At 40.0% G+C, this 25,470-nt stretch overlaps 1 protein-coding gene across 1 annotated transcript in view; it reads right to left on the bottom strand.

Annotated features, from left to right (window-relative positions):
* raver2 (ribonucleoprotein, PTB-binding 2) overlaps positions 1-18,681 on the bottom strand; it is an 87,512-nt gene extending 68,831 nt beyond the window's left edge. Inside the window, exons 1-3 of the mRNA XM_044199982.1 lie at positions 18,665-18,681; positions 18,162-18,446; positions 2,147-2,213 (exon numbers count right to left, since the gene is read on the bottom strand). Coding sequence (XP_044055917.1) covers positions 2,147-2,213; positions 18,162-18,437 — 343 coding nt within the window. The 5' untranslated portion in view covers positions 18,438-18,446; positions 18,665-18,681. The remainder of the gene's footprint in view (positions 1-2,146; positions 2,214-18,161; positions 18,447-18,664) is intronic.
* Between the last annotated feature and the right edge of the window lie 6,789 nt (positions 18,682-25,470).

Below are 25,470 nucleotides of genomic sequence, written 5' to 3'. Positions count from 1 at the left end.
GACTGCATGGACTAAATATAGGCACTATGTAAGATTTCCCTGGAAAGGGTCACACTCTAGGGGCAGGGGGTCTGCTCTGCGTGTGTGTGAGTGTGTGTGTGTGTGTGTGTGTGTGTGTGTGTGTGTGTGTGTGTCTGTCCTCTTGTATTTCCAGACTTATGAGGACCAAATGTACTCAGAAGGTGAGGAAGGTGTGGAAAAGGAGACACTCACTTTTAGGGGTGGGTGATACAGCCAAAATCTTCTATCATGGTATATGTAATTTTATTTCACGTAACGGTATATATATATCACAATATAGTAATTGTTTTGTAAATTCAATTAAGAAATGGTTTAACCATACCATACTTCATCACATTTGATTATTTTCTTCTTTTATTTGGAACTTCCATACTAACAAAAACAACTCCTCCTGCTCTGTATTTACAATTTCACTCTCCTCCTCCATGTTTTCTTGTCACTCTCTTCTTCTGCGGAGGTTGGAAAACCAATTTAGAGGTGCATTACCGCCAGAAACTGTCGCTCTCACATCACGTGAGAACGTGGTAAACAGTCCTACTGCCCAAATCACGTTACCTTGCGAGGCAGTCATGAGATCCCGCGAGAATCCAGCCCTAATTTGTTACACAGCCTGCCCCGAAAATATAGCAGAGACACTAAGGGACAGCTCCCGCGGTGGAAGCAGTATTGCCAAATCTCTACTGGTGGACACATTTCTACCGTTGCATGGCGTATACTGTCATATCGCCCAACTCTACTCACTTCTATACATAGCTAATATACCAATAGGATTTTGGCTAAGGATTAAAACTATAATTAAAATATGGTTAAGAGTAATGTAGGTATGTAGTGGTGAAGACAATGTACTATGTATGAGTCTGTGATTGAGTGTGTTCAAAAGTGCTTCACCCATCATTTGCACAAAAACTTTAAAAAACAGATTTTACAATTTGAATTCAGTCAATTTTAACTCAAGCACCAAGCTACCAGTCAAATGCTTTAAAAAACTTTTGTTCTACAACCATTTTAACTGAACCCATCACTGACTCCTCATGCTAGTCCTCTAATGCTCAAATCGCCCATCTATTTTGCAATCCCTTCTACTGGCCAGCTATTATAATACACTTCATTGCCAATTTATTAGGTACTGTACACCTAATGCAGTCTAATACAACAGCTCTGCAATAAATTACAGTATACCTTCATGAAGGTTACTGTGTACAGTTTTTGTTATAACTGTTTTACAGAGGTGGTCATTTTGGAGGATGTAGTTTTTGGGGCTGTTGAATTGACAGGTGTTTCTATTATTTTGTTCACCTCATTTATATCAATGAGGGTAGGCTAAATAGCAGAAACACCTGTTGTTGTCTGTTGTATTAGACTGCATTAGTGTTACTGTAGCTAGAAGTACCTAATAAACTGGCAACGGAGTGTAATTAAATTTAACTTTAATATTGAAATTTAAGCTGTATTTTCATTTATTTGAGTTAATTCAGATACAAATGTGGATTTTTATAGGTAACTGACAGTCCCAAGTCCTTGTGTAGTCATAAACCTGCATATGACCAGTCATATAACTGTGCTTAAAACAAAACAAAACAAGGAAACAGACCTTATCATCTTTTTCAAAAGTATCTGTCCATCCACCAGCCTGACACCAACACTACTTCTACAATACTGTATGTAAAACTATTAAAATGTTTCAGTCATGCCTCCTGCCTCACTCCATCCACACTGTAGATATCACTACTGCACCACTTTCCATAGAACTATAAATACAAATTTGCAATGACAGATATAACATGCCTATATGTTTAGTGATTAGTTTACATTTACATGTTCATTTCAGCAAAGCCGAATGTGGGTGTGTTTGTATGTGCTGTTGTATGTCTATCTTTGTGAGGACCAATTGGAGGTTTAGCCTGACGATATTTTGGATGGTCTATTCTTCAAAGGGCTGTTTACTTTGTTTTAGGCTTAGAATTAGGTTTAGTTTATGGTTAGGGTTGGGGTGAGGCATTTAGTTGAGGTGGTTAAGTTTAGGGTTAGGGAATACATTATGTCAGTGAGGGTCCTCACAAGTATAGGAGTATAAGCGTGTATGTTTGTTTGTGTGTTTGTATGTCTGGTTAAGTGAGAGTTTTACCTGTGCCTTTGTTGCGGTCCACAAAGCAGTACTTCAGTTCATATTCTTTCAGAATTTCATGGACTTCCTATAAAAGAGACAGAAAGAGAGAGACACACACAAGACTTGAGCCAAGAGATCATCAAAATCAATCCAATAATTATTTAGTCTCAAATATGTCAAGAATAATGACAAATGCCCATCACAAGTTACCAAAGTGATGTCTTCAAATTGCCTATTTAGCGTGACCAGAATTCAAAAGATTAAAGATTCAGATTTCAGAATCCATCACCAGCACTTTTTGGTAGTTTTATGTTATTATTCTGAATTGTTGTCAAAGTTGTCAGTTAATTTGTGGTGAATCAAGTAATCCGATGATCAGTTAACCATTTTTAGCAACAGACAAAATGCATAATTTTAAAGGAAAAAGGAATGTGCAATTAATTATGGTCAGCGAATATAACTCTGTAGTAATTGTCAGACTGTAACAGACTTAACTATTCACAGAGAGCCATCTCATGACAGCACTATTCTAACAGCAAGACAGTTATTATTAACTAACCAACTGCTTTCAATAACACACTCAGTTTTCAAATAGTCATTTTGACAACTTGAATTTAGATAAATCTTATAAAATAGATTTTCATATTCTATTATTGGGGGGGGCATTTTTGTCTTTTTTATTGGATAGTGTCAGCTGCAGAGAAAGAGAGGAAGGGGGGGAGAGAGAGGGGATGACATGCAGCAAAGGGCCCCAGATTGGAATCGAACCCGGGCCGCTGCAGTAAGGACTCCATAAAATTGATTTTTGCTCATCACACTGATGAAACCTTTTTTTTTGACACTTGAGCAAATTATTTTCCTTCATGATAAACTCTTTGACAGGAGACTTCACCAATTGCAGTAACTTGTCTCTAATGGGTAATTATGTTTTTTAAAAAGTGTATTTTTAGGATGAAAAGCTTTCTATCTCCTGTCAGGTAATAACAGCAGCCCATCACACTGCACTCAAATCCACATGGACACACACCAACACACAGCTGCATATCAAAGTAATAAATCTGGACTTTTTAAAGTAGAGTGTAGTCCACTCTCCTGAAGAAAGTATATGATGAAGGGAGACAGGAAAAGAAAAGAGAGCGATGCACATAGTACAGCAAGATATCCTCACACCCTGTCTGAGTGTGTTATGAACTCCACTGCACACTGCTAACTGCTCTGTTAGCCTTAGTACCTTCCTTATGGGCTTCACTGTTACATAGCCTCACAGAGTCTCTACTGCACACAAGTAAATGACAGCACAAACTGTTCAGATTTCAGGCAACAAGTGTTTTTTTAAGATATGCTCCTGTGATATTAATGACCGCGTGGATCCAGTCACCATCAAACCTGTCCAAGAGCACAGCAGTTCCTGATCGAACAGGAGTACAGCGTAGGTGTAATGACTGAACAGTGAGACAAACAAACAAAAACAAAAAAATCAACAACCACAGTGCACCGTGCATCTGCGAGCCACGCTCTAAACTATGTGGCAGTGAAAAGGTCACTTTGGTGCCACCATAGACGATATAATGGCAAGTCTAAGGTATGATGCACATCAGGCAGGACTCTCAAACTGTTTTATCCTCAGGTGCAGACACACTGAATTCACCAGGATCATGTACTGTATGTATGATGTTGAGACATTGACTCCTTACTCCTTACTTCTTACTTTGTCTTCCACTTCTCCCATTATGTTCCTAACCAATTTTATTAAAACTTTTGAAATACAGTAAATAAATGAACTGCGTGCATCTTCAAGAGCTGGTTTAAAGCAAATACATAGGCTTTATAAATGGGTCTGAATGTGAACAAAAGAAAAAAAAAAGTGGAAACTCTTTCAAGTACTGATTGGCATTTGGGTGGATGCGGCTGTTCTGTATTGTCAGTTGCCCAAATCCTGTGCTTTTATTCACTGTCAGCTAATGCAGGCCATGTTTTATGCTTCCACTCAAAGATGAAAACAAAGAAATGAACTTTGCATTATTGTAATGCACCATCTCATGGTGATACAATGGTCACCTTTTACATGAGTGAAAGCAGGTTTGACATTTCCGGGAGGTTGCGTGGACAGATACACCACAGAAAGTATTTCCAATCCCATTTATTACAACAGACAAAATCTACCAACAACTGAGGTGATGATGTTTTCTAATATGTACATTTTCCTCTTTTTCTATCTCTCTAACCACCATCCAGCCCTCTCATGTACACAGTGAGCAGGCATGTTCCTTATCAGTGAAGCCCTTGCATGGCAGCCCACACAGAGGGTCAGCTCGCTCACCCTTAAAATCAGAGCAGAGCGAGCTGTGATCACTGAGGGAGAGACAGGGAGATAGAAAGAAAAGGAAAAGAGTTGTTTTATTTTTGCACAATATCTATTTCTTAATACAACTGTCCTGCTACAAGAGAGGAAGCAGAATTAGTCTGAAGGGAGAATGAAAATAAACCACCTGAAACCAAAACAATGCAAACAAATCCTTATTTTATCTTACCTTATTCTCTTAAAACATGTGAAAAATCTGCCTGTGCAGGAAGAATATTTAAACCAATTTCCAATAGAAATCAATTTCTTTCACAAAATAAAATTGCTGCACTAGGATCAATACAAATGAAACTTTGTTTTAGAAAATACTTTAAACAAGTTGATTTACTTTGAAAACAGGTTGAAATACTCTTACCACACTGGCAGATTTTAAGGACTCAATTGCAGTCAAAAATGACTTGAAAGATTGTTGTTTTTTTCCAAAGTTAACACAGTTTTAAGGGTTTTTCCAGACATTATAATGCCACCACACACTTCTGCCATTATAATACAGGGCTGCAGGCAATTTAACAACAAATACAATAAGAATAAAATGGGATTAAACAATTTTGATCAAAGCATGCCTGTACAAATGTGGAGGATTTAAGTAAAGTGATTTAAATTGTTATTGCCAACCAAAGCTCCCCTTCTTCTTTTATATCTGCTTATCCCACCGTTTCAGTGCTTACATGTTTCTATTCTCTTAATGCACTGTGTCTCTACTGTATCAAATTTTTCTTTTTTTTGTCCTCATGCTCTCTGGCCACAATGCATATTTCTTGGGGGGGGGGAGCAGTGCTCTTGTATTAACTAGAATTCTGACATAAACGTAATAGACTTAAGGAAAACCTCATTTCCTAAATTCAAGAAATAATGAATGAAGAAGAGAAGCAACAAAACAGACAAAAAACAACAAAAAACAAGCTGTACAAAGAGCCTGCTGTACTGGACAGAATATAGACACTGACATTGCAGAGTACTTTGTGACATTCAGACAAGGCTGAATCATGCCACTCAGCGTCATTCTCTCTCTGGTGGCGTTTTAGCACTCGTCACACCTGTGCTGCTCTGTACTTAAATCGAGCTGAAAGTTTGTTTCTCAGAGCACTGGCACATTACAAAACATTTAAAGACTATTTTTAAGAGTCCAAACAGCCCTGCCTCTTTTCTCAGCCACATAATTTACCAGCTGAGCACTCCATGCTGCACTCTCTTTTATGATATTCCAGTTTGTTTCACCCTATTTCCTTTTTACATTCCATGTTTTAGTGATCTTTTACTTTCCCTACATCCCATCACGCTGTTCTACAATGTTCCACTTTGTTTCACTGAGATTCCCACTGCACTATTTCAACAGCTTTCTAATTAACACTGCTGTAATAGCTGAGCGAGACACAATTGTTTCAAAACAAGCCACTGGGCTCAGTAAAGTGATAGTGTGACAAACCTGCCTACAGCTTTAAATTTAATGATAGAGCAAACACTCATTACTCTAAAACTAACCCCACAAACTGCAAATCACAAGACCCTGATTTTTTTTTTTGTCACATGGAGCTACATGTTGGTGCCTCTTACCACTACAAAGATGGATATAGTTAACAAACTGTGACAGACTTTTAACATCATAATACATTTAAAAAGACACCTGTCTTGCCCCAGTGCAAGTCTTCATGACCAACAGTGATTAGATGGAGAACCCGGACAGTATGTGGGCCGAAGCAGCAGGACAAGCTGCTATAGTGTTTCCTATTCAAGACCTTTCCACAGTATGCTGCTCTATGTCAAGCTGTTCTACAATATAACTAAGCATGTCACTCTGTTCCATGCTGTGCTATACTGCTCCCTCTGTGTGTTTCAATGCTTTAAGAAGCTGACATTTCCAGCAAGTCTAGTCAGTACCCCAGCACAAGCCTTAAGCCCGAGGCCAATTTCTGTGCGTGTATGTGTGGGTGCACACATAGGCACACTTGGTGTGGTAGTAAAGCAAACTGCCCTGAGAGGATGGACTTGATAAGGAATGTGATAGCAGCCTGGTCTGACACCTGGTAAGACTAAATGGAGCTCATGGGCATAGTGTAGGTTCGTGAAGTAACATGAAATCACTAACACCACCCAAAACATGCTGATCATCAGCTTCACGCGTGTCCACAGAATGTAACAGTGAGCGCTCAGCTCCATACTCGCTAAATACTGCTGCTGCCAACTTTCATTCACTGACCAGTGGCTGCAGTTCAAGCTGAAACACAACACTCACCACGCAGGCCTTCACCTACCTATGTTATTATTAAGCTACTGCTAACTGCTATCCACAAGCTGACAGCACACAAATTTTATTTGAGCTGATTCAAATTACAGTCTCTCTATGATATACAAGGCATATTTTTATCACCTAGTATATTGACTGCATAGATTTAGACATGAAATATAGTTCAGCAAAGATACACGTAAATGTCTTTGCAGTTCTATGCAGAGAAGGGTGTTACAGGTAACCACAGGTTGTAGAGACTTGCAGAGGAGCCAACGTGCACACCTCCCAAATCTCAACAACACGTCATGTGGCCTGGTGCATCAAACAAGCTGATTGGCTGATAGAACCAGCCAAAAAGAGATCACTCCATTTCTCATTACTCTCCACTGGCTCCCTGTTGCTGCCCGCATTAAGTTCAGGTCACTAATGCTCGCCTATTCAGTGGACACTAGCATGGCACCCACCTACCTGGCCTTACTCATTCAGTTTTTAAGCCTTCTCGTTCACTACGATCTGCAAATGAACAACGAGTAGCCATATCGTCACTGCGAGGCAGGAAATCTCAACCCAAACTCTGCTCCTGCATGCTCACCAATCTCGATTCGGTCAGCAGAATCCTTCTCCGTCTTTAGAAACTGCTTGAAGACTTACCTCTTCCAAAATACTTACTCACTTAATTTGCTCTCTCTCTCAAAAAAAAGTCATATGCTATGCACGTGTAGGCACCTGCAGCCTTGTGACACTCTTTAAGGCTTCTCCTTGATCTAATGGATTGTACCTCATTTGTACGTCTAATTCAAACGTCCCAGGAGGTGAAATCAGTGAAAGAATTTCCCACTGCAGATTAGTTAAGTGTCACAAGTGTCAGATTACTGTAATTTCAATGCCATGGTAAATCTAATCCCTGTGTTTGACAACAATTTCCTGCAAATAAAGAGCAAAACAGACTGCAAATTGCCTTTCAGGTGGTCTAGGTGTTGTTTCGAACCCTCAATCTGTCAGCTTGCACTGTTTGCCAGTTCAGGTATTCCAATTCACTTGTTGCACTCTAGAGTACACTCTAGTCATATTCTATACAGTGGAAAGTGTACAAGGTAACGCAAATGTAAGGTCAGGGCCAAACAACAGGCAAAAAAGAGCAAGACTCTGACACCTGCTCATTCATTCATTCCACAAACACACAAGCACACACGCACATTCTCCTTTTGTCCTGCAGTCATAAATGAGATGGCTTAGAAACACAAACAGGGCCACTGGGGGAAAGTGAAACAGTGGGCTATCATTTCATCTCTGTTTGAGTGTGTGTGTCTGTGAGAGAGAGAGATGGATGGAGGGATAGGGGGATTAGGGGACAAACACACTCTGCATGGCCTCCTTACCGGCAGTAACTGTGCCCTTGACCTACTGATAGAGCAATATATGCTACAGAGAGAAAAGAGGATGAAGCCCAGGTCTGCCAGCAAGCTGAATGCTACTCCCACACTCAACACTACAGTACGGTTTAAAATTTTTATCATTACAAAAACGCCATAATTATTTTTCACATTTATAGAGCAGTAATTTGTAGCACTGCGTTCATACCAGTCATTTTGGTGGTCTTGTAGTAAAGATTTAGTCAAGTTTCCCTTAAGGTGTCAAACACACTTTGATGGAAAACAGCTAATGTTGTCGATACTGAATGCATGAATGGTATCAATCAGGCAGTGTGTTGCCTTTTGCTTTCAAATGATAAAAAAATCTGTAATAGGCACATTTAGCTATAACATCTAGTTTAACAATTTGTTACGTATTCATCAGAAATTACAACAATGCATCCCTAATAGATCCAAAAAACACAGTTTTCCATATTTGGTCTGAGCCAAGCTTTCTTTGTGTGTGTGTGTGTGTGTGTGTGTGTGTGTGTGTGTGTGTGTGTGTGTGTGTGTGTGTGTGTGTGTGTGTGTGTGTGTGTGTGTGTGTGTGACAGGTGGCTCAAACCATGCACAGCAGAGATCATTGGATTATCAAATGCCTGCCAGGAGAGCTTCTTAGAAAACGTGCACACTCACATATTGAGAGCAGACAAGCATAAATACACACAAGTGCAGACCTCTCTTTTTCTTTCATCCTTCCCTCTTCTTTCTCTCACAAAACACATTCTCAGAGTTTTCACACCTTGTATGCTAGTTTAACACCCTCACTCTGCACTGGCACTGATAGAACTCCCTGGTTTAACAAGTTTGTTTTGATTCCTCTCCTCTTCTGTTCTTTATCTCTTTCTCTTCATCCAGGCTTTCTCCCCATCTTTCTCTCTGCCTGACATCCTCCTCCTGTCCTTGTGTCTCCCCTCAAACTTCTTTATCCTCTCTCTCATTTGTATACACCTGCTTTCTCCTTTCTTTACTCTTCATTGCTGAACTAAACAACTTCAAACCCATGATCAACCTCAGCAGTCACATGGTCCAAGAGGTGCGCTATGCACTGCCTGCCTACTCTTAATGTGCCAATACACAGCAAACACAGGCTCTCAGCTAAGGACTTGTTGAAATGTTTGCACAGCATTCACCACCCCACAGTGCATCGTTGTGTGCAAATGGTTGAAATGTTATGCAAATAGCTGCAAATTTACATATGGGCTTGGGCCACATGTTGACCTGTTTATTTTATTTCCACCCTGGGTAGATGTACAAGTACAGTAAGTGGGGAAGGATACTAAGTTTTGGTCCTATTTATCCTGGCTGTACTGTACCTAAACATGCACTGACTCATTTAAGAAGAATAAGAAAAATAATCTGGTCCGTAGTAAGGCTGCACAATATGGTAAAAAAAATCCTATTGCAATCATTTTGACAGATATTACGATTGCGATATGATTCACAATTAGTGGGAATAATCATTTTTGCATCACAATGGTCATTTTCACTGAAGAAAACTATTAAAATCATGATGATGCGACATTTGTTGGGGTCTGTACCAAACAAACATGTTTTCTTACATCTGGAGAACAAGATTTGTAGGTCAGGGCATCTCTGCAGCACTACAGTACTTCATTATAATGTTGCTTTATCATACATTTTACCTTTATCAAAAACTGCAGCTTCTGCGATTTGGATATTGCACTTTATTTTCGATAATTTCGATTAATTGTGCAGCCCAAGTCAGTAGCTATACTAAGCACATTCCAGGTAGCAGAAGTACTGGTACTGGTATTAGTTTGGGCCTGAACCAGTGTCCATATATGAAGTACACAAAACACCAAATTATACAATATTTATCATGCTATGAAATAAAATACACCAGATTGATTGTTCTGTGAATGTTAAACACTTTCCCAATAGAGCTTGGCCTCAGCTTCTATGCCATTATTAATGAGTTGCTGAATAAATGTTTTGAAGCCTAGCGCTCAGCATACCATTCGCTACCATCTTCATCAGCTACTAGATTTTTAAAAAATCCTAATTTCAGGAGAAAATGGGGGAAGTGTGGGTGGAGCTGTGATGACAAAAGCAACAAACAGTCATCCCCATTATGTGATTGACTCAAAACATGCCTCAAAATAGACTTGCCTTAATAACTCAACAGAACAATATTATTCAAAATCACCACCAAGACACCCATTAGAGGAAGTGAAATTACCTATTAAGACTTAATTGGGAGTTTTCACTGTGATCTGCATACTGCCATTAGAAGAACTGTATGTTACGAAACAGCTCCGCTTCAGCATTTAGCTGCAGCGGCAGCTGTTTGGTCAAACCCTGTCTATTGCTTTCCTTTGTCCATTTCTTCATTTCACTTATGTCTTTCATAGAGAGACACAACCAGTGGGCTGAGAGAAGCAGGTGGCTTGCCCTGAGACAGGAGCGATTCTGCTGTCACCAGTCTCCGCTTGGCTCTGGCCCTGAAGCCACAGGGCTCAGATTGGAGGTTATTTTCCCCACTGAGCTGACAGTCACTCCTCACATATCAACAAAGTCCTGCGGCCATTGGGTCAAAGCATAATTCAAGAATATTTGTTATTTTTGTTTGAGCTGGCTTGCAGTACCCACTGTGTGTAGTTTGCCACATAGTATGAATTAAAACGTGTGCAGGTGTTTACACAATGACAGTGAGCTTCGTTATAGCTGCAGTCTACATTTGTGTAACAGTGTTGAGATGTGGTAATCCTAGTCTTCAGGTAAACTAAGAAAAAAGAAGAAGCTAAAACAACCTAAAATTATTATTGTATGTGGGTGCTGAACACTGCTGAAATCTTTATTTCTATGATCGTCTATTTTTGACATGTTATAGCATTTTGTCCACAGTGTGGCTTTGCATTAATGTCAGAAAACTACACTATGCAACTGCAGAGATATGTGGAGACTGGCAGAGAAGCTCTCAGACATAAAAGCTAAATGGCCTCTTGTAGTCATTTGTACTCCTACACCAAGGCGCCAGTGAAAGCATAATGCACATCAACAGGCTGGATGTGGATGTCTTCTAAACTTGCATTACACACATTTTTGTTTCATTACTGACTTTAAACAATCAAAAGAAGTTTCACATTACTGGACTCATGAACTAAGCATTTGGTCAAGTGTTCCAGCTTGAAAAATGGTATTGCATAAACACAGATTTGAAATATGTAAATATTACCTTTGTAATAGCTTTATTTAGAATATCTGTAAGGTGGTAGAAAAAGAAAAGAACTACTATGCAGTGTATTTGCATAAGATCTGACCAAAATATGTGCAAAAGATAACTGACCTCCTTGAGTCAAAACTGTAACATTACATTATTACTCTCTTATATATGGCTAGTTCTAAAACAATCTCATAACTCAGCAGATTAAATAGTCATTTTGATAGTCAATATATTAATTAATAATATTAATAAAATTAAAATGTATTTAAAACATTTGCAAGTAAACACACAAACACACACACTGGCTGCTTATCAGACTAAGCAGAACATCTTGTGAAATTTTGGCCTCTGGTAACTTGCAATGGGCTTGTGTCATTTTACATACACTAAAGCGATTAACACATCAATGACAATAACTGCTAGATTAACTGAATGCATAAATAATGGCACCCCTGCATAAAGTACAGAAATGTTCCTGGTTATTTGACTCAACATGTCAAGCTTTAAACTCATATGGATTTCACAAACTGCTACATACTGTAGACGATTTCTGGTAGAAGCTGTCCTACAAGCCAGGCAATTTGACAGATGGACTTGATTAATAAAGGCATTTGGGGTAAAAAAAAAAAGTTATCTTTTGTATTTCATAAAGGCTTACAATAGTGACATTTTTGTCCCTTTTCTATTTTGAATCCTGACAGAATGACAGATCACATTGTTCCCCGTGAGTAGAATGAAATTTCTGAAAGCGATTTATGAGAATAAACCATTGACACAAGGGAGGACATGGATGGATGTGCGTGCCGTTTACTCTTGACTCTGCCACCAGCATCTCGCAAGAGAAATTTAAATCCATCAGACCGAGCTATGAGCAGTTTTTACACTCTGGTTATCACTTGCTGGATTTACTGTATGCTTTTTTGTTCTTGGGGAACAAAAGTAGAACTTGCCATGGTTTACTCTTGTCATTCTTGTCTGTCCTCATTATTGAGGTGTTTGTCCCCACAGAGCTGCCACTGACTGGATTTGATGCTGTTGACTCTGATGGATGAGATCAGGTGTTTCCAGTTTGACAGAACCTGTACTTCTGACATTAATGTCCAATTGTCCAAAGTCATTGTGCGTCGTCTGTGTAGTCATGAGGTTTTGATCAGTGTGAAGCATTGTGTCTCCTCTCTTCTGCCGTCCACAGGAAGGTGAAAACATGCAGGTCAGACACATAACAGAGTGACCTCCCCCAGCTCATTGCATCTCACTTGATTATCAAAAGAATCAAACTCCAGTCCTCTGTGGTGCTTCTGCTGTATGAACGTCAAGGATCCAGAACTCTAGTAAACAGGGACCAGCAGGATCCTGAACTGCTCCAGCTGCTCTATCTCACACTAACACACACACACACACACACACACACAACAATGGCAGCAGTTGTGAACAGCAGGCACACATAGCTTGCAAAGCCCAAACACAGTTTAATCAGCACTGTGAGAAAAAGGCAAGAGGAGGAGTAATAATAGGACAGAGACTAAAGATATTTTCTTATTGAAAGCTTTTTTGAATGCAGCCGTATAGTGGCGGTTCAACCAAGAAGGCCACTATACAGCTCAGCACTCCTCACACACACTCATTATTTGTCCTTAGCCTTTTGTCCAATTAGACTACACCACATTCTTCCTGTACTTGTCCAGTCAATGCGTTTCACTCTCTTGCTAGGTTACTCCCGAGCCTTTTATTCAGTCGGCACATTTCCAGTTTACTCTGAAACCATTTAACCAATCGTAACCTTCCTGTCAAATATATCCAGTTAATATTAGTCAGTTCAGTAACGGACGATTTTTACATTTGCCGTACCGTGATATATATGTATTGATACTGAAAACAAGTCCTTATTAATATCGTGATATATATGTATTGATACTGAAAACAAGTCCTTATTAATATCGTGATATTGATATTAACCATATTACCCAGCTGTAACACATCACAACACTCCCCCTCCTCCTCTCCACCATCGCCACGGATTTCAACTGGCTCAGTAGTAGAGGTCACAGCGCATCTCAAGCCCAGTTGAACTTCTCACTTACATCAAGTCACCTACATTTTTGAGCCACTGCCAAATTATGCCATATAAAAAGTAACCTGTTGGTCTGTCCTGGTTGTACTAACAGTAGTCAGTCAAACAGCTGTATCTTGAATGCCTGCGGATAGTTGCGGCACAAACATCTGCAAAACTTCAAGGTGACTAATGCAACAGTAAACAGCTAAATCACAACAACGTGTGTGCATGCAGCTAAGTGATGAAGGTGATGAAGGCTGCCCACTGTCAAGAGGGGCAGATTGCATGAACATCTGCTACTGACACACACACAAACATACACATACACACATCACAGCATGTAAAGCAAGAGGAGGAAGTGGGTGGAAAGAGAACAGCTCAGACGCACGCTGCTTATTGACATTTACATGTTTTTGTGTTTACCTGTACATATGCAAACACAACTGTGTGCGCGCACACACACACACACACACACACACACTATGTCTGGTGTTCAAAAAGAAACATATACACATCTTGCACAAGTTTTTTTTTGTGTGTGCCAGAGAAACTCTGAATAATTCAAGAACTTAGCAGAAGCCCTTAGAAGCTAACCTCCTCCCCATGCACACACACACACACACACACACACACACCTATTTTACTCTCCAGTGCATCTGCAAATATGTTTTTACACTACGTGCTTGGATTTAATTAAACATCACTTTTACTCTTTTTGAAATTCCAAGTGGAGTCTGGGGTGCACAGAAGAGGTAGGGGCAAAATTCTTCGGCTAGAGCTACTTCCAACTTGGTTGTTTGCATGTGGGAAACCAGGGAGGGAAAATGTCTAGGAATGAGTTCCAATAGTCCATTCCAGTTTTAATCGATTTTCCAGTTGGCAAAATACCCAGATTCACTAAGCTCTGACTCCTTCAAACCTTATATCTCTCTCTTTGCTCAAAGAGCAACATACAAAACATTCAGGTAGCAGCTTATTTTTAGCTTAATGGTCTTGGGAAGTACTACTACATATGTGAAAAAGTTATGTAAAGTCTTTTGTGGCTCCAGAGGGAGTTGGGCAAAGGCGGTTAGGGCTGAAGATGACAAGTTAGAAAAAAAATCTGGGGGTGTGGAGTTAGAGAGAAGTGAGTTTACCAGACCTCTGTAGCCTGCTCCTCATCTCTGCTTGATCGGCTTGTGTCTATATTAGCTGCTACTAGCATAGCAATAGCATAGCAACCTAACTGTCAATGGTCAACTAGCATCGTGGGTAATGTAGGCACCAGGTTCTGCATAAATTTTAATACTTTTTTTACACTGTTCATCTCGGGTCCTACAATGTTATAGAAGAAACGGGTGAAATAAAACTTGTTTGTTTAGTGTGCCATCTTCAAGCCGGAGTCTGTACTCGACCAAAAATCATTTGTAAGGGAAAAGAAACATCACTGTACGACCGCGCGTAGTTCACCAAGACCAATGGAGTGGCGACTCTTCTCTAGAGAATTCTAATGTGTCAGATACATATATCAACGTTTCATATTTTCTCCTGCTCATCTCATTTACAGGTTATAGCTACAGGTTTTGAACATTATTTAGGCTGCCACCCAAAACTGCAGCATTTCTACATTCTCAGCCAACAAAAGCTCATCCCAGATCTTAACTGAATCTGAGTTTTTAGTTTTTTATAACTTTAGTTCAATTCAATTTATTCATTTATTTATATAGCGCCAATTTATAACAGAAGTTATCTCATTGCACTTTTCCTATAGAGCAGGTCTAGACCGTACTCTTTATAATATTAATTACAGAGACCCAACAAATCCCACCATGAGCAAGAATTTGGCGATGGTAGCAAGGAAAAACTTCCTTTAAGAGGCCGAAACCTTGGACAGAACCAGACTCAATGGTGGGCGGCCATCCACCGCTGCCGTGTTAGGTTTTGGGGGGCACAATGCAAATACCAACTAGAAATTATTATTATTTTTTTAGTTACTTGAAAATTCTGAAACCTAAACCCTACGATATTTAATAAGTGATTCAAAAGAATTTGAATTCAATAAGAAGATTCAATAGTGGATTTTTATTTAGTAAAGTGCTATTAATAGCTTTTTAGAGAAACCTATCGTTTTGATAAAATGCTATATAGCATAAGACTCATTAATGGCTCCCATCTGAGGGGGACAGCATGAACATCAAAGAGAATAATAGTCTCACAATCATTATTATTCTCTCTACCAAACGCCTCCCCCACACTCTTTCTATTCTCTTACGTCTTTACATTTTTCTTTCATCCCTCCTTCCTTTCCTCTCCTTCATTGCACTCTTCTCTCCGTTGTTCCCATCCCCCCCACTTCTCTCTGAGATGAAGACTGTCAGCAGGGCCATATATCTGACACAGTGCACCATGGACTCCACACACTCACACACACATATCCAATCTGCGATACAGTGTTCACTAATGGGGCAGCGGGTATGAGGGGAAAGGGAGATGGAGTTGGCTGGGCGTTGTTTAGTCCATCAGACAGGCTATAAAAGACAGTGAAAGACTTTTCTTCACCATAAATCTATAACCTTATGGAAGATACTGTAATGTCAACACCAGCTCTATAAATATCACTGGATTCCTGTACAGGACCAAGCAAGAGTAGCTATAGGTTTTAAGCCCTATGCACTACCAAGAAATAAGTGGCAACATTTTCAAATGGCTTTTTGATCCAACCAACTGTCGAAAAACAATATTCAATTTGCAATTATATAAAACAGAGAAAAGCAGCAAATCCTCACATTTGAGAAGCTGGAAGGAGAAAATGTTTTGCATTTGTGTGATAAAACTTAGACAATATATTCAGTTTTTGTATCTTCCTGTCAATTAGACTAATCATTTAAGAACTATTGCTGATATATGGACATTAGCTCAGGCTACAGATCCTGCGGTTGAACATATCTCAGCAACTCTGCAGCCTTTCAAAGAGAAATGAACGTAGCAATTGGAGCATTTTAAACCACAACACACCATTAAAAAAGAAAATGTTAACTATGCACAGCAATACTTTTTTCTGTTATTGATGGTTACAATATTCTGGAGTGCTGTGATGTGGTTTAAAAGGTTTTTGTTAACTGTACATTTCTGACAAGCTGCCAAATTGCTGAGACATCTCCACACATAAGATTCATAGCCTGAGCTAATGTCAATTCAACAGTATCACTACCAGTCAGTAACACACACCGAGAAATGTCAAAAAGTCTGAACTACTCCTTTATATGGATAAATTCATGTGGCACGTTCAGCGGGGCAGGCTTCATGCAGCGCTGCTCTCCGACTGCTCTGCTCAGGCTCACTAAACATCTCACACTCGTTCTGACACATGAATAATGTGGAAAATACACACACACACAGAAATTCCACTTCTGTTGCTTCACTTGATCCAAGTGACTTTTCCTCTCTCTCGCCACTCTGTTTGTCATTTCACACACACACACACACACACACACTATGCAGTTGCACTCTTTCACACTCCCTCTATCTCCCTTTCTCCTTACTCACACACACTCCAACACTCAAACACCAGGCAGAGTGCTGGTTCTCCTTGGCAGCGTGCCTCTTTCTAAGAATGTTTGGTGCTACAACACTGAAGGAATACACCATCAGTGCCTTTGACACGCTGCCTCAAGAAGGCTTGCATGCTGACACAAGTGATGAATGACACTTAGGTTAGTAGGAGAAACCAAAAAGGTCTTCAAGTTATAAACAGTGATGTCACTGTGTGGTCTTTGACAAGAAAAATGCATACAAAGTTTTCACATGTACAATAAATATAAACTGATCTGCTTTGGCCTCCAGTGAAGGAATCTGATTATAGCAACCTGTTTACAACACGCAAAGTAAGAAATCATGGATTCTAGCAGTCATGTCTTGAAAACATAACAATCTGAGTTAGCTGAAGTAGTAACTTGTTTAGATTGTTCGATAGAATATTTGTATAACACAAGTGGAATGGGTGAGGACTTTACAATATTTGCATTTTCTGTAACACATTAAGTTTATGAGTCGACTGTTATTGTACATATATTAAAATTCATGCTGCAAAAAGTTACAAGAAGGATTAAAAAAGGCAGAATCACAACAGATGCTACCTGACAAGGGCAAAAACATAATGTGCATATCAATGCACTGCTCCATGCACTGAAAATATCCAGTAATAGATGAAAACTGGATGACAGAGGTAAGGAACATCAACTGCAGTATCTAATCCTTTTGCAAGGAAAGCAACAGACTTGCAAGCCCCAGACACCTTTTTCAAGAACTCATTTAGAAACACAATCATTTACTGACATGTCATTTTGCTTTGGAGTACACAGGGACATTTATACATTGATTCAGATTAATCATTTTAATGTTTAAAAAAAGCCAAACTGTATGCAACTATATAGCCTACAGCTTGTGAACTGTTACAAATGTGATCAAACAATGAATTGAGCCTTTAAATATTTAAAATTAGTTAGGGATCCATTTGCTCACATCAATTAGACAGTATGCAAAGTTACATGGTGTTTAACAAATGACACGCCAGCTTAATTGTTTTAACTCTAAGCGCTTTAGATAAATAAATAAATATTATGGGGTAAATTAAGGTCACTATGGTCACTAGAGCATCAGACACCGGGTCTCTAGTATCACCAAACAATAACGTACATATTGAAAAGTGCTTTGGTCAGTACAAACTAAACTATTGAGCACCACATTAAATCTCGATATGCGTTAAACCTGAAAACTGAGTGAACCACGCGACTTTTGCTTCAGTTACGTGTACCTGGTTAGTGGTGTCAGGCGGCAGGTTCTTAATGAGGATTTTCCTCCTGTTGCTCAGTTCCTGGCGAGTTTTGGCCAGCCTCCTCTCGATCTCCTCCGGCTCCAGGTCCGGCAAGTCGCGGAGGCTAATCCCCGAGTCGGAGGGCTGCGCCGCCGCCGCCGCCTCCTCATCCTCCGGCTGCCGGCTCTCGGGGCTGTCCATCTCCGGGGAAAGTGTGCTCTCCCCGGCTAGAGAAGAGTGTACGATGGGCGGCTGGATGGATGACGCTGCCGCCATCTTGGGTAGCTGAGTGAAAAGTGTGAGAGAAGTGAGAGAGAGAGAGAGAGAGAGAGAGAGAGAGCAGGTGGGAGGTGTGTGTTGGTGAAAGAGAGAAAGAGCGAAAGAAAGGTAAAACATCCCGAATAAAATGCACAAAAGAGACTCTTTTAGTTGAGGCAAGTAAACAAATGTATTCCTATATGTATGTATTATTCTTGGTATCAAATATTTATTTATTTACATACTTATCTATGTATATATTTGCTTTTATAATCAAATATCATCTTTAAACTTGTGCGAACATCTTTTGTTTTGGTTTGTTGCTGGTTATTCTGTTTTGTTAGAAGATATGCAGCTGCTTCAAGAGAACAGTGAAAGTGCAGCGAGCGGGATTTTCTTCCATTGTATGCGTTATTTATGAGTTTTAAGGTAAAATGGGTAGGATGCAGTAGCTGATAGGGGAAACTGTTGGTACATATATGGGCAGTTTGCGGCTCACATGGTTTAGCAGGTCAGGCTGCACCTCGGACTCCTGGCGACCCCAGCTGTCAGCTGAATGTACAAGCCAATTAATATCACCATCAGATTGTTTAGTGCGTGTGAAGGCAGCTTGTAATCAACTACACTGAGGTTACTTGATTTTTGCATGACATCAGTTTCAATCCTGTAATCTCCAGATCTTAGGCAAAAACAAGAAGGAGTGAATATATCACCAGCCACATGTTGAGTCTGTTAAGTGTTTTATGTTATGTAAACTATGCAAAGTACATTTTACGCAGCAGTGAACTGCTAAATATAAGCACAACCTTAAGCACATGGGAGAGAAACTCAGTTTTTATTTTTGTTCCACAGCCCAATTAACACATTTATTCTTTGGGTAAAAGAAAGAGAGAGAAGCATTCATTGGAGAAAATCTCTAAACCACCACAGCTTTCCTGTTCCCCATGTGCATAATGTGACCATGAATGGCTGTGTGCCTTCCCTCCTTTCTACCCAAGTCATCCAATGAATGCCAAACTAGCAGCCAACCGAGCCTGCCTGCCTGCCTGCCTGCCCACCGTGGGTGGAAAGCTGCTCCTGGCAAACACAAAGGGAACAGAGCTCCCTGCCGAGTCCTCACAATGCCTATGTAGCTTCCGCAGGCTGCATGAGTCGCTGACAGACACACACTAAATACTCACACTCATAAGATGCATTCACACTCATGTAGGCCCACAAACATGTCAGCGAGAACACATCAACCCACTAAGGAAATATTTAGAGCGCGATTATGCCAAGGCCTGTAAGAGACGGTGAAATCAACCTTCATCATTCAAACTCCATGTTCTCTCTCTCTTGCCATCTGTGTGAAGCATTTCTTGGCAGATCGGAGTCCAGACAATCACAGTTGTCAGTGGGTGAAAATGATCTCACATTGCCAAGTGGCTGAACCAGTGTAACTGAAACACACCGACTGTATGGACCGTTTGTATGAATGCTTCAGTCAAGCTTACGCTTAGTCCACTCCAGAGTGGAAAGGCCAAAGAAAAATACATTTTATGTAGGCTAATTTCAAGCAATTGAGTGCAATGAACAGCACAAAAGACTTGGCACGTCTTTGTGTATCAGTTTGATTCTACTTAGCATTATATGTGCAAAAAATCCAAGTCACAAACATATGTCCTCCTGCAAATCAAAAGATGACAAATGCTCCTTCACCACGATGAAACCCGTATGAAGGACATATTTTACCTCCAAAAGGCGTCCAGCTTTTATTTGATTATTTTAAGGGAAAAAGAGGATTTCACGATGCAGCATTAATAGATGCAACTACTTGTGGACAGTGTGGACATCAAATGATGAGTTGATTAATTAACAGAAAAAAAAAAAGTTCCAGCTTCTCAAATGTGAGGACTTGCTGCTTTACTGTGTTAGATAGTATACTGAATACTTCGGGTTTTGTAATGTTGGTCGGACAAAACAACACGTGAGGATGTCCTCTTATGCTCTTGGAAACTACAATGGGTACTGTTTTATGAAATTTTATAGAAAACTATCACTTAATTAATCCAGAAAGAAAAGTTAGTTGCACCCCAAATGGACACTTTGGGGCTTATGTTGGTTCCTGGTACATCAGGCTGCATCTCGGACTCCTGATCAGCAGCAGGCTCTTTACTGTTAAGACTGTTATGTCCCCATATTTACATAGCATTACATGTGCAAAAAGTCATCCTGCAAATCAAAAGGTGAGAAATACTCCTGACCAGCATTTATCCCATATGCAGTTGCAATCAGCTGAAACAAAGACATTTTTTTACACCTGATAAACATTCAGGAGAATTCAGGTTTTGATCTAACTGCAGCTCGTACAATAGTCTGTGCCTCCTGACAGATTGGGGGACATGAATCATTGAGCAGTGGTTCTCTGAAAAGACAGCAAAGACTTGCCTGTCACTTGCAGAGGCTGATTTTGTAGACGCATGAATCACACCACTAAGTGCTAAACAACGTTTCCATGAGAGAACAATTAATTTGTTCTCTCAGTCCCCCTGGCACAAACGCATGCCAGCACCGTATTACACTTACAGACACACACACATATACACGCACATGCATTAACTCATGTCAGCCTACAGCCGCCCCACACAGTTACACAAACTCTTTCTCTTTCAAAGTGTTTTACCTATGTGCAAGTCAAACCCCATAATAATGGGCTATGCTTCACAAACCAAGGGAAAAAGAGATGTTAGTCTCTCTCCATCTAAAACACAAGAGCCCTGCTGGTGCTTCAGTGTGTCAGCCAGTGATTCACAGCCTTTTGGAGTGGGTGGGAGTAGAGAGCAGAAGAAGAAAGCGGGAAAATGTTTGCCGCTGCTCGCTGGGACTGAGAGTGTGAGGGCGTGGGTGGGCAGAGTGGCTGAACGGGCAAAGCAAGCACCTGGGATGAGCTCAGTAGGCGTGAGGACGGGAGGGGAGGAGAGGGATGGGGGAGTGAACCCTAAATGGCAAAGTGGTTCATTGCGCGTGGGAGTTGATGGTGCAGCACATACACGTGTGTCCTGTATAATTGTGCAGAGTGATTATGGACATCGCACTATGCAATCCTGTCTGGAATGCAGGAGGAGATGTAAAAATGCACTGTAGGCTCTCCCTACATTTATGAGCCGACGCTGTGCTCTCATAAATAATCACAGACGCAGTATGGTGGCATGGCTTTCTTTCTCTTATAGCATAGAAGAGATTAAGGGACATGTGACCTACTAAAAACAACTGACCTGAACCCACGGGAACAATATGCACAAGAGTTCCCTGCCCAATTCATGCCCTAATTACAGTGGTCATAAGCATACCTCTTCACCAGTGCGTCAGGGAAGCTACTTTTATGTGGCCTGCAAGTGAATAAGTAATGAGAAAGTTGCATCTATTTGTAACATGAGTACTCTCTGTTTTCAACCCAAGCATAACTCAAGTGTATACTTTTTTGAATGTCTTCTTCCCTCTAAGGGCCCCAATTTTGTTAACAAAGTAGTAATACTGTAAGGTTGTACCTTTGAGGAGAACATCGTGATCAAATCCCTCATGGCCAGATATTGCTGTAAGGTTCAAGTTGTTTTATTTTCCACATATTTTTAGCAAAACCCATATAATAGGATAGAAAGTGTACTGTCTGTCAGAGTGATTTCAAAGTGCTATAAATTGCTTGCATGCAAGACTTAAGATGATTACACTGCTGAGATGCATTTGGGAAACTGGGACTCTGGACTGCACAAAATATGCTGCTAGTGCATGTCTGCTGTACCAGTTGGCAGAGCGAAGACTGACTGAAATGACCCGAGGGTGCTTGGACACTGAGCTCAGTGCTCTAATTCACAGCGTTTCCCTGGCAGGGCCCAGCAGCAGCTCGACAGAAAGAGGGAGAGTGGAGGAGATACAGGGACGTGGCGACAGGCGGACAGACAGAAACATGGGAAAAGAGCTCCTTCAGCTCTCAACAGTGCTGAACTTCTTACCTGCTGATGTTCAGTAAACTGAGAGCCTAACGTGCCCCTCTCTATTTTCACTATCCACCTCAAGGAGAAATAGTTTACTTAGCTGCACTCTATGACCTTCTCTTAAAATAGACAGACATATAGTACCTTTTCAGAAACCACCTATGATTACCTATTCTATTATTCATTTAAATAAAATGTGATATCTCAAAAGTTGAAATCAAATTAAAGTATCAAAGAAGACTGACCTTGGAGATTCAAAGATGCTCTGTTTGAAATTATTCTCCAGTTAAATCCTTTCCATATGCTACAAACAGTCTAGATGTCTCTTTCAGTATTAGAATAACAACCTTATTAACTGAACTGATAACTATGTCATATATTGTAGCACAGACACCAGGAGATCCACTCTGAACAACAGCTTTCTCCCATCTCTTTGAAATGCTAAAATAGGATTCATGAAACTGAAATATCTTTTAAACAAATTTTGTGTAAAATGAAGAATATTAAACAAAACCACAATTAACCAAGTTGTTCCATATTTGTAATTTTAGCTTGCCGTTAAACGTTAAACCACACCCTCCAGTGTAATATTGCTTAACTAACAGTTACTTAGAATGTTCCATTAGCAACATGTTAGCCTCAGATAGCTAGTATAGTGGCTAGCTTGGTTAGCAGTAAACTGAATTAAATTAACAAATTACAAATCAACAATCACAAAACAGCTATAATAAAAAAGCCTACGGAAAATGCTCCAACAAGGGCATTTGGGAATTAGATAAAATATGCCTGTCAATATTTGACAAAATGTAATGTCAGTTAAACTGCTAGAGAACTGAGTGAGTAGTGGTTGCTACTAGCAACAGAATGTTCAACTGAAACCAACTGCTGCTGGCAGAATAAATCATTTCCTATAACAGCTGGTCACTACAGTTTTTAGCAAAAGTTACTCAAACAGAAGTAAATTGTATGTTTGTCTGGAACTTATTTCAGCACTCGTGATTATTTATGGCAGCAGGATGGTGTATGTGAAATAAACTACAGTGCCCATTTTCATCAGAATGATGGAACATGTCACCCAGTGTAACGGTATGGCACATTAACATGTTTTAATCATTTGTGGACAACAGCACAGAGGAATAACATATATCAGACTTTGGCTACACAGACTATACTTGTTAGTAGGATCAGATCACTGTTGGTTTTGGTCTTTTCATGGGATTGTTTGCTGACAATAAGAAAAATACAGAATGTCACCAGACTTCCTTTTACAAGTGCTAAACAGGTCGACAACATCAAAGTGATGTAAAATTAAACTTAAAATTGCATTTTAAAATGTAATCATGTTTTTTTCCCCCTTTCTGAAAGTGTTTTTAAAACATAAAACAACATACTGCTCGCCCCAAAACCAAAGCAGCCTCTTGTTATATTGTTGTGACAGAACCATGTTGTCTCTCCATCTGTGGTTGTTTCCCAGGAAACACTGTATGTACAGAAAGGCCTTATAAATAACTGATAGGGTCTTCCAGGCAGTATGTACCACTATTCTTCCTCTACCCACAAATGGGATGACCTACAGCCAACAGCTTGAAACACACTGAAAAACACACTTCTCTTGTGGAGCTAGGGGAAGATTGTGGCTGAATAACCATTTTACTCTGAAATGCCCCGTTGCTTGAAGTAGGGGTCAAACGCTAAAACGAATTTGGGACGGGGGGTTCTCTTGGTTTGCGAAAATAACAACAAAATACATTAGATTTACAAAACAATTTTTTGAATTTTTCCTTTCTACAAAAGGCCATAAACCTCTGGTCCAATGAACATAAAACACGATTTATTAATTTTGTATTCTCACCTCGGCAGAAAAAAAAGCATAAGATTCTTGCTGAGCCAATACAACTGAGATTTAACCACTGAGTGATAAATTACAAACTATTGTAGATGAACTGTAGAAGAACTTTAATACATAATGCATATTGTTGTGAATGCATCAATCCTTAAGAAATTATTGACATCTGCAGTTATTTGCAGAACATATGAATTCATCTTTTCTAATCAAGTACACTTGGTGGATACTGGCATGCATGGATCTTAGCATTGAAAAATTGTCTCTTCAACTACTGGGTCAGACAAATATCCCAGGTCGACATAATAGCGGACAGTTCTACATGTCATTAAAAACACTCCTTTCCAAACAAGGCCAAAAAGCCTCTGAAGAGCAGCTTTTTTGGAGTGTAGGTGTCCTAAATGTCCCTGCGTGAGAGAATAACATAGGCTGGAGAGAAATGAGACAATATTACTCTGGTGTCGGTGAGTGTGAATACTGGGCCAAGTATTGAAACAGCACACACAAAATTCCCTGCAGATAATCTCCCTGGCTTACTGTGTGTGGGTGACCTGTTCCATGACCTCCTAGAACAAAAGGGCCCTACTGACAATAGAAAAACACAATTTGGGCCTTCATATCAATAATGACAATAATATTTGCGTGAAGTGAGATAAGGTGCCAGCAATGCTGAATCATAGCAACAACTTCTTAGACTTTTGCTTTTAAGAGTGTCTCTGTATGTGCTCCTCAACATCAGATCTTTTTCACAGCAGTGTGTTTGGACTTCGTCATAGCAGGAAAAGCACAGTTGTAACTAATAACATTGATGATGGCTCCATTTCCATAAAAGTGTCAGAGGAAACGTACAGCAGGGTCATGGAACTTGACCACACAAAGGGAATTAAGCCATTATAAATGTTAATTAATATTAATTACACCTGCTATGACAACAAGATGTCTTCTGTGAAAAAAGGTGCATAAAGGAGGAAGCATCATTTGCACTGTGGGTTCAAACTTGAAGGCTCGCTGCACCTGCAGCCACACCCCAATCACTGACCTCACAGCAAGTGTTTAGCTTTTGACTACTAATGGAAAACACCTGTTGACAACACTGAGGTGACCTCAAGTGCAGCATACTTGAGGTCATACTTAAGTTTGAACCCCCAATGAGCAGTGCAGAAGCAGTTTGCTGAGCAATATGCTTAAGTGTAGATTTACCCTTAAAAAAATGACTAAAATAATAAAAGACAGACAA

The sequence above is a fragment of the Siniperca chuatsi genome, linkage group LG6 (assembly GCF_020085105.1).
Source record: "Siniperca chuatsi isolate FFG_IHB_CAS linkage group LG6, ASM2008510v1, whole genome shotgun sequence".
Classification (NCBI taxonomy): domain Eukaryota; kingdom Metazoa; phylum Chordata; class Actinopteri; order Centrarchiformes; family Sinipercidae; genus Siniperca; species Siniperca chuatsi.
This window is presented reverse-complemented; position numbering and strand designations above follow the sequence as displayed.